General features: G+C 53.6%; 1 protein-coding gene across 2 annotated transcripts in view; it reads right to left on the bottom strand.

The window, feature by feature from the left end:
* Positions 1-2,716: 2,716 nt before the first annotated feature.
* The window catches only part of NPLOC4 (NPL4 homolog, ubiquitin recognition factor), a 54,648-nt gene continuing 44,655 nt past the window's right edge, over positions 2,717-12,709 (bottom strand). Inside the window, exons 14-17 of one of the 2 annotated variants that reach the window (XM_061175293.1) lie at positions 11,429-11,524; positions 10,157-10,273; positions 8,668-8,770; positions 2,717-5,071 (exon numbers count right to left, since the gene is read on the bottom strand). In XM_061175293.1, the coding sequence (XP_061031276.1) occupies positions 4,914-5,071; positions 8,668-8,770; positions 10,157-10,273; positions 11,429-11,524 (474 nt within the window). In that variant the 3' untranslated portion in view covers positions 2,717-4,913. The remainder of the gene's footprint in view (positions 5,072-8,667; positions 8,771-10,156; positions 10,274-11,428; positions 11,525-12,709) is intronic. The other variant, XM_061175292.1, reaches the window with a different exon arrangement.

Here is a 12,709-nt window from a genome sequence, read left to right as displayed (position 1 = left end):
CGGCTGCGCGTCAGGTCTTAGGGTCGCCGCGAGAGCCCGGGCCCCTGGGCCGAAGGGCACGCCGTTGAGGTAAAGCTAGTGGACACAGAACGGTTTGGCAAAGGGCCAACGTGTTTAAAGCCAAACACGAGAAGCCCAAGGGCCTTGGTCTCTCCACTCGTCCGTCCTCCCCCGGGGCTCCATTGGACCCGCCCGAAGTCGCGCTTCCCTCGTGCTCCCGAGGGCCGGGCCAGCTCCGGGACCCGGGCCAGTACACTGGCTTCCCCAGGGTGGCGGCCCGTCAGAACGCGTCTCCTCCGAGCGGACGGTGCACTCCTAAGTCGACCTTCTAGCGTTTTGCGGGGCGGTTGGATCTGTGAATTCCAGGAGGGGGCGGGCAGCGTCGGGTCTTGCCACTTCCACAGCCGGGGGGGGGGGGGGGGGCGGGGCTCTCGGTCTAGGGATGAGTCTCCTACCTCTGAGCTGCTGAGCCACACCCACGCCTACTCCGTCCTCGGGACACTGCCGCGTCTGAGCTTAACATGGACAGAAGTGTCCCTTCTTTCATGCCTGAACGAACTGTCTGTGGGTGTGTTGGTCTGAACGGACAGTGGGGAAAAAGGGTAAGCCAGAGGAATTCTGGGTTGAGGGCAGAAAACCATGAAGAAAATGACTGGCTGGGCCTTGGTAAGGGGGCCAGCTCACCAGCAATCAGCCTGGAGGGTCAGGGTGAAGACAGGGCAAGACACCTCTCCTTCCCAACCCTGTCCTCCAAGGCTTTGGGGAGAGGTGCTTATCAGAGGGGCCAAGGGTTCTCCGAATGAGACTGAGACCCAGAGCGACCCTGAAAGGTGCCTGCAGACAGGTCAATCACACCCCTCTCCTTTAAGAAGCCAGTGGGAGAGTCTCCAAGGTCAGACACCCATGAATGAAAGAGGCATCTGGAGGGGTGTGGCCAGACAGGGCAAGTTGAAGGAGCCCAGCTGCCAAGTGTTTTCTGGGCTTGAGTTAAGCTGACCTCACCAAGGCTGGTGTACCTGCCAAAACAAAGAACCAGTAGCAAAAGTTCTAATTCCCCTTGTTGAGGTTGGTGCTCAACCCCCAGGGCAGTGGACAGCTACTGTTCCAGTGTTTCTGGGTTGGACCCAGCATCAGTATGGCATTTGCAGTCTGTCCTTTGCCCTCTCTTGAGACCAGCTCCCATGTGGCCTTTGGAACTAGAAGTGAGGACATGCTCCTTTCAAGAGACACACCACTCTGAATCCCACCTCCACCCCCCACCCCCCCAACCTGAGTGCACAAGTGTTCTTGGCTGGTCTTCTGACCACCAATCCTTGTGGGCCACATGCTCACACCAATTCCCAACCTGGCTCTCTCAGACTATTTTCCAACACCAAGGGAACTACACCGGGATTGTCCTAGAGAAAATGACCGCATGGGGAAGTGCATCTGGGAGGTGGGCTAAGCTGGCCAGGCCTCACCTCCCAGGTTCAGCCCTGACTGGCCAGGCACTGTAAAGTTGGTCACTCCTCTGTCCCACTCCCTTCTGCTCAGGGGGGCTAGCAGGCTCCTGGCCCCAAGTCCAGGCAAGACCCACACTCTGTGATACAAGGATTTATGACCATCAACAGTCTATCTAAACAGTGAGGGGGCCCTGAACGCTGATCCCCCTGGAGGTTACAGAGCAAAGGGCTTAGCCAGCTCAGGGGTGATGTGGAGTGAGGGGCCCCTCATGTGGGTGTACATGGAAGGCCTGTGGCAGGAGGCCTGTGAGACAGCAGAGCCTGCTGTGGACAGTCAGTGGTCTCTATGCCACATGTGGGGGCTACATCTTCCCAAGGACAAACTACCACCAGACAGCATTAGGGGTGGGGAGGAACAGGACACAGCACGTGCAGGGAAGCTGCAGGCTGTGCCAGGCACTTAGAGCAGCACAGCCTGCCAACATGTTGAACATGCCAGGAAAGGGGGTGGCAGGACCCCGAGTTATTTCCAAGCAGTACACTCCACTTGCTTGATTTCAGGGGCAGGGATGATGTTCCAGAACCTCATCACTTCACAGAACCAACAAGGTCAGCAGCCTGAGCCACAGAGAGGGCAGGACACTGCTGGTAAAAGTAGGCAAGCTCAGGGACAGGACTGGAGCCAGGTGCTGAGGGCCCACCCGCCCCAGTCCAGAAGCTAGGCTGGGCCTGCCTCTCCCCAGGGCCCCTTGGATATCAGTGGGTGGTGTTTCTTATATACTTGTTCAGAAAGCGATAAGCCAGTGGCCAAAGGACAGAGTGGGTTGTAAGGTGCGTGTGAAGGCTGGTAACTGAACATCAGGGCGAGCACCCCCTGGCCGTCACTCGACAAGTGTCCCCTCCAGGCCTTGCTCCCCTTGCATCTGTGCAAGTCTAGGGGATTCTGGGCATTATCCTTCACCTGCTGCCTGGTGGAGTGCACCTCACCCACCACGCAGAGGCCAGGAGCAGCCACATGGCTGACGGAAAAGGTGCAGAAAAGGCATGGAAGGAGGCCAGGCTCTGCTCCTCCAGTGGACGTTACACTGGGAGCACAGGGCCGAGGAGCCTGGGCAGGAGGAGTGGGTCTCTACCCTTCAATACTCTAAACATGTCAGCAGAGAACAGTGATGTGTGGAGGGGAAAGTCATCAAGTCACCTGACAAGGTAGGCAAGTCAAGGCTCAGGGCAGGGAGAGGCCTTGGGGCCCAGGAAGGACAAACAGGGCGCTGGCGGTCGCTTCAGTTGCTTTTATTGGTTCAACTGCAGGGCTGGAGTCCAGGCAACGCTACTGCAAACCCAACCGACACACACCTGCAAGCCCCAAGTGGGAGCACCGGGAGCAGACTGGTTGGTGGAGGCCGGGCACCTAGTCCCCCCTCGCTGAGCTATGGTGCCTGGTGCCTGGTGCCATGAGAGGGTGTGTCCACACAAGGGCAGGTAGGGTGAAGGTGGAGACAGGGGCCTCTCCCCTATGCAAGAGGAGATGGCTAAGCTGCCTGGGCCCGAGCCTGCTGGCAGGGTACCCCCACTCCTTATGTTGACCCCCGACTCTCTTTGGACAAAATAAAGTGCATTACTGAACAAAAAGTGACTCAAAACCAGAAGCAGAGAAATCACAACACTTTTTCTTTAGCTAAAAGACAAAAGGAAACGAACTATGCAGATGCCAGAACTTCAGGGTGAGTAGGACACTGGTCAAAGAGAAAAGGAAATTAGCTCGGTAGATAAAGACCAGAGCAAGTACAGGAGGAACAGCGGGGGCCGCAAGGTCTGAGGTCAGCGCCCTCCTGCTCCCCCTGCAGACTCACATCTGATCAAAGGAGCAGATGACTTGGGCCAGATGGTCCTCCCAGCTTGCTGGCAGGTGGCCACAGATGAACTGGGGAAACAGGGGGCTCTGCACCTCCTGCCCCCCAGAACAGATCCGCTGTAGCCAGACCCAACCCCACTGGCCACTTGGTGTCCCACGCCAGGTGGACCTGGAGTGCCAGGCACAGCCCTTGCCACAGGTGAACACATGCCCAAGTGCTCTCTGTTCACAGGCCAAAGGCGAGGGAGGGTCACACAGGCTTGCCTCCTGCCCTAGGACAGAGACATGAAGTCCCCAAGCAGCCTGTGTCTGGGTCAGCCTCTCCCATGGGTGGGTGCAGTGCAGCTCAGAGATACGGCTCTTGTTAAGGCAAAGAGGCATCAGGATGTCCACGGATCCCGGGGAAAGGCCAGACCGGAGCCCAACCACAGAGGAAACGCAGGGACCCCAGAGCACATGCAAAGTCTGACCACAACCTTTGTCCTGGGATAGCCTGGACCCATACCTCAGCACAGTACCTACTTTCCTACGTCCCTGCAGCAGCCCCACAGCTGCTGTACTGTGGCCTGGCCTGTACCGGGGCCACATCACCGTGCCAGAGGCCAGGGCCCGGGCAGGGCAACAGGAAGGAATGGTGTGTGGGGTGAAGGGGACCAGAGCTTCCAGCCCTGCCTGGGCCACCCAGCTCACCCCATGCAGGCCTGGTCAGCAGTGCTGGCCCCCCAGAGAGGCTGCCTGCTCAGTGGGAGCCAGCACTAGGTTCCTGCTTGGACTACCTGGGTCTGCACCTGTCCCAGCCGTGTGGTTTGGCAGGAAAGTCTCAGGCACTGAGGTTCATTTGTGAGGAGACCTGACTGTGGGTCCCCCGTCCACCCACCCAGCCTGCACACACCTCCAGGGACTCATTAAAGGAGGGACGAAGGTGGAAACTAGTCTCTCACTCTTTTATGCAGTTTTTATCTTAAAAAAAATAAATAAAAGTCTTCTTCGCAGGAATTACTGATAACTGTTATTACAACCAAAGCAGACTTTAAAATCCCCCCTGGACGCTGGGTGAGAGCAGGAAAGGGCGGGCAGCAGATTCACCTGCAGACCAAGCGGACGGGAGACCAGCGAGCCCGTGGCCACGCATTTCCACCGCACGATGGCTACTGGAAGGGGAAGAGGTGGCCCTCACAGGCAGGGTCTGCCCCAGAGCAACGGGGTACAGAGGTCACCAAGAGCTCCCAACCAAAAACATGGGAGGGGCAGGAACCAAAAGCATCCAAAAGGAAGGAAAAAAGAAAGCTGGATGGTGCCAGCAAGCCCTCCCACCCCCTCAATTCCAGGTGATGATTTAGAGGCACCTAGTCCTTCTACCACAGTGGGAGCTGCTGCAGGGCATCCGGATGGGGCCATATGGTGCCTCCAGCAAGAGACTGGTTTCAGCCCACAGAGCACCAGCCTGGCTCCCTCCCTCCAGGGAAGCCTGGTGCTGAGAAGCTTCATGGGTCAGAGACCCCCAGGGCAGCCGCCCCCGCCTCGCCTTCAGGGCTGCCTGCGGTGGGGCATGGCTGCAACAACCCTGGCTTCAGAGAGGGCTAGGGTGGGCCCAGTCTGGGCAGCAGGGCCCAGGAGCCCTAGGTCCTGGGGAGGCTGCACATCTCGCAGTGGCCGGTGCCTGGCTGGTTCATGAAGGTGCAGTGCTGACAGGCCCACATGGCGGCCGAGGTGGTGTGTGCAGAGCCCCCGACGGCTCCGTACTCATGGAGGCCTGGAAGCTGCACACCGACTGTGCCTGTGGGGCAGGAAGAGAAGCCGTGTTCATCATTTCTGTACTGGGAAGCTGTCCCACCCCATCTGAGAGCTCTGCACAGCTGCTTATCAGGGTAGGAGTGGACTCTAAAAGCAATTGCTGCGGGCCTGGACAGATGCGGCTTGAGAGCCCTACCGTGGGTCCCCTGCTCAAACACAGAACCCCGATAAGTAAAGCTGCTGTCTGCAGAGCGGAAAGCTGTCAGCTGTGGCCACTCATGCACCTGCCCACCCTCCTTGCTTGCTGTGTCAGTAGTTCCTTCCTTCTCACTGCTGAGCAGTAGAGCTCGGTGTGAACACCATCCCTGGTTATCTATCCCCCTCCTGATGGACAGTTGGGTCGTTGCCAGGTTTGAGCCATTGTGAACAAAGCTGCCATGAATATTCTTAAACAAATCTTGGTGTGGATCTGTGTTTGCATGTCTCTTGGGTAGCAGTGGGCTTGCTGGGTCATCCTCACTGGGGCGTGCGAGAGCTCCAGCTGCTCTGGGAGCTCGTGAGCACGCGATGCGGCCCGTGTTTGCATCTCAGCCACCCTCAAGATGTGTAGTGGTACCTTGTTTAGTTTTCATTCTTCTGATGACTGATGGTGACCATCACTGTAATTCTTTTTATGGAACATCTTCTGTGGAATATCTTCTCCCCGTCTGTTCCTTGCCTTTTCAAGTTTTTGACAGCATCTCTTGATGAGCCCAAGTGTTTCATTCTGATAAAGTCCAACTGACCAATCTTTTTTTTTTTTTTAAATAAATTTATTTATTTATGGCTGCATTGGGTCTTTGTTGCTGTGCACAAGCTTTCTCTAGTTGCGGCGAGTGGGGGCTACTCTTCGTTGCGGTGTGTGGGCTTCTCACAGCAGTGGCTTCTCTTGTTGCAGAGCATGGGCTCTAGGCCTGTGGGCTGCAGTAGTTGTGGCTCGTGGGCTCTAGAGCGCAGGCTCAGTAGTTGTGGCGCATAAGCTTAGTTGCTCTGCAGCATGTGGGATCTTCCCGGACCAGGGCTCAAACCTGTGTCCCCTGCATTGGCAGGCGGATTCTTAACCACTGTACCACCAAGGAAATCCTGAACAATTTTTGTTTGTTTTAATATTTATTATTTATTTGGTTGCACTGGGTCTTAGTTGAGGCTCGTGGGCTCCTTCGTTGCAGCACGTGGGCTCCTTAGTTGCGGCAGGCAGATTCCTTACTTGTGGCATGCAAACTCTTAGTTGCGTCATGCATGTGGGATCTAGTTCCCCAACCAGAGATCGAACCCAGGCCCCCTGCACTGGGAGCGTGGAGTCTTATCCACTGCACCACCAGGGAAGCCCCCAAATGACCAATCTTTTATGGTCAGTGTTTTTCTCTGTCCTACCTCAAGGTCCTGAATATATTCAACTTGTTTTTTTGTGTTTTTTTTTTACAGAAATCTTGCTTTATAGTTGTAGCTCTTACCATTAGAGTCTATGACCCAGCCTGTATTGATTTTATATGTGGGGTGTACTGTAGAAGTCAAGGTTCATTCTGCCCACACAGATATCCAGTTGTTTTGTCACATTTTCCTGAAAAGGGCATCTCCCCATTTAATTGCTCAGGTGCCCTTGTTATCACCCAATTCTCTCCATCTGGACCATCAGTCTATTTATTCTCATGCCAACAGCATCCAGCCTTAAACACAGCAACCTTTTAACTACTGAAAGCAGGCAGTGCACGTCCTCCAGCTTCATTCTTCTTTTTCCACGATTGTCTTCTAGCCCCTCTGCATCCCCAGATAAATTTTAAAACTTCTTCCCCATCCTCCCCCTGCTAGCTAGCTAGCTAGCTAGCCAGCCAGCTAAATAAATAAACAAACAAATAAATGAATGAATGTATGTATGTATATAAAACTGACATGTTAAAAATATCTTGTCTTCCAGTCCAGACAATGGGATTTCTTTTCCATTTGCTTAGCTCTTCTTCTGGCAAAGTGTTAAGTTTTCAGCAAAGAGCTCTTACGTAGCTTCCACTGACTATGTCCGAGATCTCTCATGTTCTGTGACTCTGCATCTGTAAAGGGTATTCTATTGCTAATTTGTGTTACCAACCCTATGCAGTGACTGGAATTCCACGAGTAGTGTTATCTGTTGACAGCATTTGACAATCACATAGCACTTTTTTAGCAAAGTGAGTGTCGGTGAACACCAGGCGCTCTTCCAACAGAGGCTGCAGGCAGCAGGTCCAGACAGTGTCACCCTGCTGCCGGAGGACTGACGCCTGACTCGGGCTTGGGTTTCCTCCCACCCTGTCTAAGTATGAGGCATGAAGCCAATGCGACCCAGCTCCTATGGGGTCGCTAGCTTTTCATTAGTGTCTAATGGGGATGGCAAAAGCAAGCCAAATGCTCAGACTGAAACCTTTCCTGATCTAGTTTTCCTTTCGCCCAACTGGGCCAATGCTTGTCCAGGATAACCTCTTAGCCAACCCGCCCCCTGTCCCGGCTTCCCTGTGTGCACTTTCTGGGCTGTGAGAGAGGGCTCCAAACTACTAAAGCTGCTGCAGTCAATGTTTGTGTGTGAAGCATCTGAAGAATAACACCAGGGGCTTGGAGAGCCCAGTACGTGGGAGAGTTGGACCAGGTGCTGAGATCCTGGCCGGCACCTCACCACTGTCCACCCAAGGACACAAGGCCGTGGGCTTCGCTGTAGGGAATTTGGTGGGAACAATGGGTCCTCTGTTTCAGAACGTGAGGGCAAGAAGAGTACATGGCACATCCAGCCCTTTTACTGTTTGGTTGTCAGAATCGTATAAAAAGAAAACTTAAGAAGAAGAACGACACAATGAATACCAAAGCTCCTCAACCCCTGAGCTTCTAGGTACTTAGTGTCGAGAGAAAATAAGAACCCTGCGGGACTCCCTGTGGCTTGGGTTCCACTGAGGGTTTCCTGGCTAATTTTGGCTCAAGTATCAGCCCACTAGATTGAGAAAATGTTTAAACACTTTTTTATATGTACTTTCATTGTTGTCTTCAGGGGGCGTTACAGTACTTCTCAAAGCCGCAGGGAAAAGGGCCGTCATGGTCACCCTCTCGAGCTCTCAGCTGGGGGGCTTGGTGGCCACGGCGCTGGCAGCGTGGGGGCAGCTCCCAAGGCTGATTGACAGAGGCGCTCACCCGGGAGACACAAGATCCCCGAACTCTATTCTCTAACTCTTTTCCTCCTTATCCACCAAGAATGCTCTGAGAACTGATGGGAAAGGGGAAAAGAAAAGCCTGAGGAGTCCAGAAGGTCTCCGCACTCAGCACTTAGGTGAGTGTGAAGTTTCTGTTCATCTAAAACAATGACTTTCAAACTGCTCCTAAAACGCTTGAAGAATAGCGTTATCTGGTATGTACGTGTACAAAAATCCATGGAACTGTATACCCAAGATCTGTGGCCTTTACGCGTATGTTATAGTGATGAAAATATCTGTGGGCCCCAGCAGAGGTCTGCTTGTTCCTTTGCCCACGACGCTGTCAGAAGGCATCTGGGGTCAGGTGTCCAGGGCCTGGGAAGAAGTACTGGAGCCCTGAAGGGCAGGAGTTTGGGCCCTGGCAATGGGGACCGCAGGAGGGTAAGACACTTACTGCAGAGCTGCTCGATGGTGGCCCACTGCTCAGACTTCTTCCACGTCTGGGCGAGCTCCTCATTTCTGGTCCTCACGGCCTCCAGCAGCAAGCTGATGCTGTCCTGCAAGAAGCCAAAAAAGAAGGTTCCAACTCGCTTCACTGACGGTAGATAGACTTGTTCACAAGTTTCTTTTTCCCCAACATCAAGACACACTTCAGAGGGAATTTCAAAAATCTCACAGGCTGTCACTATGAAATGCAAAACACCACACACTTAGGTTTATAAATACAAGTGCTAAATTCTTCCCAGAGATCCCCAGGTTGGCCGCTGTGCTACTCTGTGTCCCAGGCTGGCTGTGATCCACCCCCCTACGTAATCACAGCTCACAGCCCTTCTCCTGAGGGCCTGGGTGGATGGGCAGGAGCCTCATGGCCGTGAGGCCCACCCTCATCCCTCACACCCTCCTCGGCCCTCTGTTTTCTCCATCACGTCTGTATCTCAATACACTCTGCATCCTAGGCCTCCAGGGTCAAAGTGAAGACAACTAAATAGTTTTTATAATGGGAGACTTCGAAAGCCTTCCAGGGGCTCTCAGGCAGTATCTACAGAAAATGCTTCCTAACAAGTGACTGCAAAACAGTACACGTTTTCCAGGGAGAAGGCCCTAAGCTTTCACCACCTCCCCAACCGGAGGGGCAGCAGCTGAGCCGGGGGCTGGAGGTGCAACTCTCTGCGCTTAACAGGGAAGGCAAAGCCAGTGAAAAGTTTTGGGGTGCCTGGTGTCAAGTATCACAAGTGGGTAGTTTGGACAAAACACAGACACAAGATATAAGAACAGCTACAGGCCACCTGACATAGAAAAGCAGTGGGAGGAAGGAGCCTCTCCTTTCTACTCTGTCACCATGCAGAAATGCATTTCCTTGGGTCCCAGGCAGGAAAAGGGCCAAAGTAAAAGGACAGCCACGACACAACCCATGCAAGGGGCTTCCTGGCTGGCCCTGCTGGCCCTGTGCTGCTCAGAGAGCAGCCGCCATCTGTAACACTCGCCCTCATCTCCCCCAGCAGCATGTCTTAAAAACGCCAACTGTGCAGCTGTGTGCCTGGGGCCTGGACGCTGGCCAACCTTCTGGGCCAAGGTGATAAACTGGAGCTGATTCGGGAAGAGGGGAGAGAGATCGGGAAGAAGCAGAGGCTGGGATTCTCAAACTGTTCCAACAGGAATTTTTAAATTGTTGGATCCCTCATGTTCCCGCTAGAAGGACACAGAGCTAAGTGGCCTCTGCGTCCCACGTGTTTCTAACAAACGGAAGAACTGTCCTCCATCACAGAGGGCAGACACTTTTGAACAAGCTGTTCCAGTGCAAACGCTAAAAGTGAAAAATTCACCTTTCTATCAAGGCCTTTGTGCAAAGCTGCTGCCCACAGGACAGGTTAAGGGGGACTTAGCTGCTCTGGTGCTGCCCAGCGTGCTCTGGTCTGAGGAGTGGAAGCCCACTTGGCCCGTACCTGCAGAGGCATGACGTCATTGGTGACCAGGAATAGCAGGAGGTGGAAATCCGAGATAGTGTCCAGGAACACGGATGAGGTGTTCTGGGACAGGTAGGTGGCCAGGCTGTGGAAGTCCTGGAGCGCCAGGTATGGGGGGAGACAGACACGAGCACCCGTTAGTCCCAAGCCAGAGTTGCAGGAGAGCCACTGTCCTACAAAGATGGAACTGAACATGTTCGGCGCTGATAGATGGGCCTCCCTGTCTCCTTCCAGAACCACTTACTGGGAGCCACGGACAGAGGAATGCACAGTTGCAGAATAAGCTGTGGCCTCATCTCCCAGGAGAACACTCTCAGTACATTTGACTTATGGAAGAGTGTAAGCAACATGTCTGTGAAGCTGACTCACCTGTGAGACATGCTCAAACTCACCTCTGGGGGCCAGTGGGAGTGGGAAGGGCCACTGCAGGGCTGGGAGAAGCCCCGTCTGTCTAGGTACATTGTTGATCCAGGGCAGCACGGTAGTGAGGAGTAGGAATTGGGGGGGCGGTGGGGAGGATTATGTGACACTAACACTTTCAACAGGAGTGAAAGCGGGAGATTCATGAGTGCCACCCCAGTCAGTGGCTCTGCACCTCCACAAGCATCTGGGCAGATGGGCGGTGAGGAAACCAAAGCATCAGAGAGGCCTTGTACACTAATCACAGCTTCAGAAGACAATCTCACTGTACACATTCTTTAACCAGGCCCCTTTCTGTAGTGCCTGTTATCAACTTGGGATGTGTGTTCACAGACCATTGATGTGGCAGGACAAGGCAGTCACAGCAGTTCTGATCGGGCCTGATGTGCAGGTAAGAGCCAAGGTGGCCAGGCCACATGAGGCCCCACGGCTTGGATGGTGCCTGAGAAACATGGCAGGGTGATGAGGTAGGGAGCAGAGCACACAGCAAAGTGAGACACTGTCACAAAAGACAACGCTTACCAACAATCAATAACGTTGTTGGGAGAGGACAAAAACTGACCAATAAAACAGGCCCCCTGAGAATGGTCCTTCCGGCAAATCCATAGGCCTGAGGACTTACAGGGATTTGCCTCTGTGCTCATCCACTGCCCCTGCCCTGGAGAGGGCTCATGTGATCAGCACTGTCTTAGAAAAAGGCCTAGCCAGGTTTTGTCACAAAAACAAATCAGGAGAGTCAGAAAGCTTGGTACTTTCGAGAAAAACAATAGTGACACTAGATAAACAAACAGTAGTGACTCTAAATTATGTTTCTAAAGACAAAGAGCTTACCTGTGTCTCACCCAATACATCCCGGTTTTCAATAGGAAATGGATTTTGTGAAATAGAAAAAGTATAAACTGGATCCTTGGGGAAAGTTGTTGTGATCTAATGAACGAAAACACAAACCTGTGATAAATTAATTGTGCTATAAAGAAGGGTGTGGGCCCTGAGCACACCCCTCCCTGGAGCCCTGAGCTGCTCACAGCAGCAAGAGTCCTAACTGTTCTACACTGAAGGGAATGCTTAACTATTAAGACAGCCCCTAAATGAAAACTCTGAAACTGTGACTCTGGAAGGCAAACGGAAGAATCATTTTTCATGACTGGTAAGATCATGGTGCCTGTGGGCAGGTTCCTAACTCCAGCCCCACTAGGACGGCCTCTCACACAGCTGCTCTCCTGCTGCCGCGGGTGAACTAGACAGTGGGCCACGGGAAAGAGCACAGGTGTGAGCGCCATCTCAGGAGCTGACTCTGTTCCTGTCATCAGGTCTGGAGGGCATGTGCAGAACCAGCCCCTGATGGTTTTGAGAGCCACAGTGCCCTCCAGCGAGCTGGCTGAAGCCTTCTGAATTCCCAGGCACCACTCCATGGAGCCAGGGCATGTCCAGGCAGGAAGAGAAGCAAGGCCGCTGAGATGCAGGCATGGCTCTCGCCTGAAGATGGCTGGAGTCAGGAGCTTGTGTCCAAAGGCGAGCCTAAGCCCTTCATTTGGCTCAGACATGCTTTAGTAACGACAGAGGGGATTTTAAATCCAACAATCAATAGAAGCTACAGGGACAGTGGCAAATGTGCAAGAATCAATACAAATACAGTTTCTCATTCCTCCTGGCAGATGCCCCTCCCCAAAAACGCACCCAAGTGTAAGCCATCATCAGCCATCTTTTGGTTGACACAGCTTTTCCTCTGCAATATAACACTAGCAACAGCAGATTATACCTCGTCCAGATTTAGCGTAGCTATTCTGGTTCCTTCGGGACTATTTCTAAAGAATGAAAATGTTGCTCTGGCCTGTTTTCTGCATCAGTGAAGGCAGCGAGCTGTTCCAGGCCTGCTGGCCCAGGACCTGCTGTGACCGTGCCAGCGCTGTGAACGGTAAGCTGAGCCATCAGCATCTCCCTAAATCGAGCCCCGCTGGCCTTTTATGGACGAGACCCCGTGGCCTCAGGGCACAAGGTGTGGCCTCGAGCACAGTGCCAGGTCCTACTGTGAGGCCTCGCTCTGTTCATCAGAGAGATACAGACGACCAGAGAGCCCATACCTCCTAAGGCCACCGTGAGGATCAAATGCAC

Source organism: Eubalaena glacialis, chromosome 19 (assembly GCF_028564815.1).
Source record: "Eubalaena glacialis isolate mEubGla1 chromosome 19, mEubGla1.1.hap2.+ XY, whole genome shotgun sequence".
NCBI lineage: Eukaryota > Metazoa > Chordata > Mammalia > Artiodactyla > Balaenidae > Eubalaena > Eubalaena glacialis.
Note: the sequence above shows the minus strand (reverse complement) of the source record. Positions and strands in the feature narration are given on the sequence as shown.